The sequence below is a fragment of the Ailuropoda melanoleuca genome, chromosome 11 (genome assembly GCF_002007445.2).
Source record: "Ailuropoda melanoleuca isolate Jingjing chromosome 11, ASM200744v2, whole genome shotgun sequence".
NCBI classification, from domain to species: domain Eukaryota; kingdom Metazoa; phylum Chordata; class Mammalia; order Carnivora; family Ursidae; genus Ailuropoda; species Ailuropoda melanoleuca.
This window is the reverse complement of record NC_048228.1, coordinates 109576754-109577843: the sequence shown is the minus strand read 5'-3', so window position 1 is coordinate 109577843 and position 1090 is coordinate 109576754. Positions and strand designations below refer to the sequence as shown.

Sequence of the window (1090 nt, the reverse complement as noted above, 5' to 3'; positions counted from 1 at the left end):
AGCCCAGGGCGGCGGCGGCGGGCGGGGCGGCCGGGGGTCGGCGAAGCCTGGGCGCAGGAGCCCAGCCACCGCCGCTTCCGCCCCTGCGCGCCCCGGCTCCTCCGGGGTAACGAACTGCCCGCCTCCTCCCGCAGTCTCCCGAGTGGCGCCCTCCTCCCGCCGGTGCCGGAGCGGGGCCATGGGGGGCAGCATGCCCGCGCGCGCCGCCTGAGGACGTCGTCGCCCTCGCCCCCACTATGGGCGCCGCNGCTCGCGCCCTCGCGTTCTGCGTGGCGGTGGCGGTCGTGACCGGAGCCGCCTCGGGGCCCCCAGGCATGGAGCAGCGCGTCGTGCGGAGAGCGGCAGGTAAGGAAGCACCCGACGGGTACCGGAGAGGGGCGTCGGGGCCCAGGAACGGGCCCCTGGGTGGGTGCGGGGCGCCGGATCTGAGTGGGCCCGAGGATGCGCCCTGGGCTGGCCCTGCGGAGCCAGTGCCCAGGTTTCTGCCGCCCTCCCTCCCCGGGGATCTCGGCCAGAGCTGGCGCGGCAGTTGGTGGGGCTTCGGGAGCCTCAGGGCTACCACCCAAGTGCGAGGCCGCGGCTGGGAGCTGGACGCGACTTCGGCGTCAGCCGCCACTGCCCCCCACGGTGCCCCAGTGGGGTGCAGCCTGACCCCGGGCAGCATCGGGAGGGCGCGGGGCTGCGTTTCCACGATTCCCATTGTTGTTCTGCGGGTCCTCACTGACGGAAAGTTCCTATTGTTGGTGCTGCAGCCCCAACCCACCTCCGTCCCTGTTCATGGCTTGGGTCCGAAGTGAGAGACCGCACTTTGGAGGGAGGGTGTGAGAGTGCGTCAGCCTGCCACCCGGGCCCTGCCCCCCAGTGGCCTCCGTGACGACGCAACACCGTCTAGTGCCTCCGCTCGCCCTGTGGGTAAAGGTGTCTGCCCCCCACCCTGGGGTGTGCGCCCGACGCCAGGGCGGGTGTCCGAGGGACGTGGAGCCGCGGACCCCAGCTGGCAGTCAAGGTCGGGTGGACGTCTGGGGTCCGCCAGGGGCCAGCGGGCGGAGCGCGGGGGAGGGGCGGGAGCGCGTCGGGGCGCCAGGCCCCG

At 74.4% G+C, this 1090-nt stretch overlaps 1 protein-coding gene across 11 annotated transcripts in view; it reads left to right on the top strand.

The window, feature by feature from the left end:
- Positions 1–22: 22 nt before the first annotated feature.
- FGFR3 (fibroblast growth factor receptor 3) overlaps positions 23–1090 on the top strand; it is a 15229-nt gene continuing 14161 nt past the window's right edge. For 2 of the 11 annotated variants that reach the window (XM_034672219.1, XM_034672220.1), the window contains exon 1: positions 27–345. In XM_034672219.1, coding sequence (XP_034528110.1) covers positions 237–345 — 109 coding nt within the window. In that variant the 5' untranslated portion in view covers positions 27–236. Of the gene's footprint in view, positions 346–1090 lie in introns of all 11 variants that reach the window. The other 9 variants (XM_034672224.1, XM_034672221.1, XM_034672226.1 and 6 more) reach the window with 7 other exon arrangements.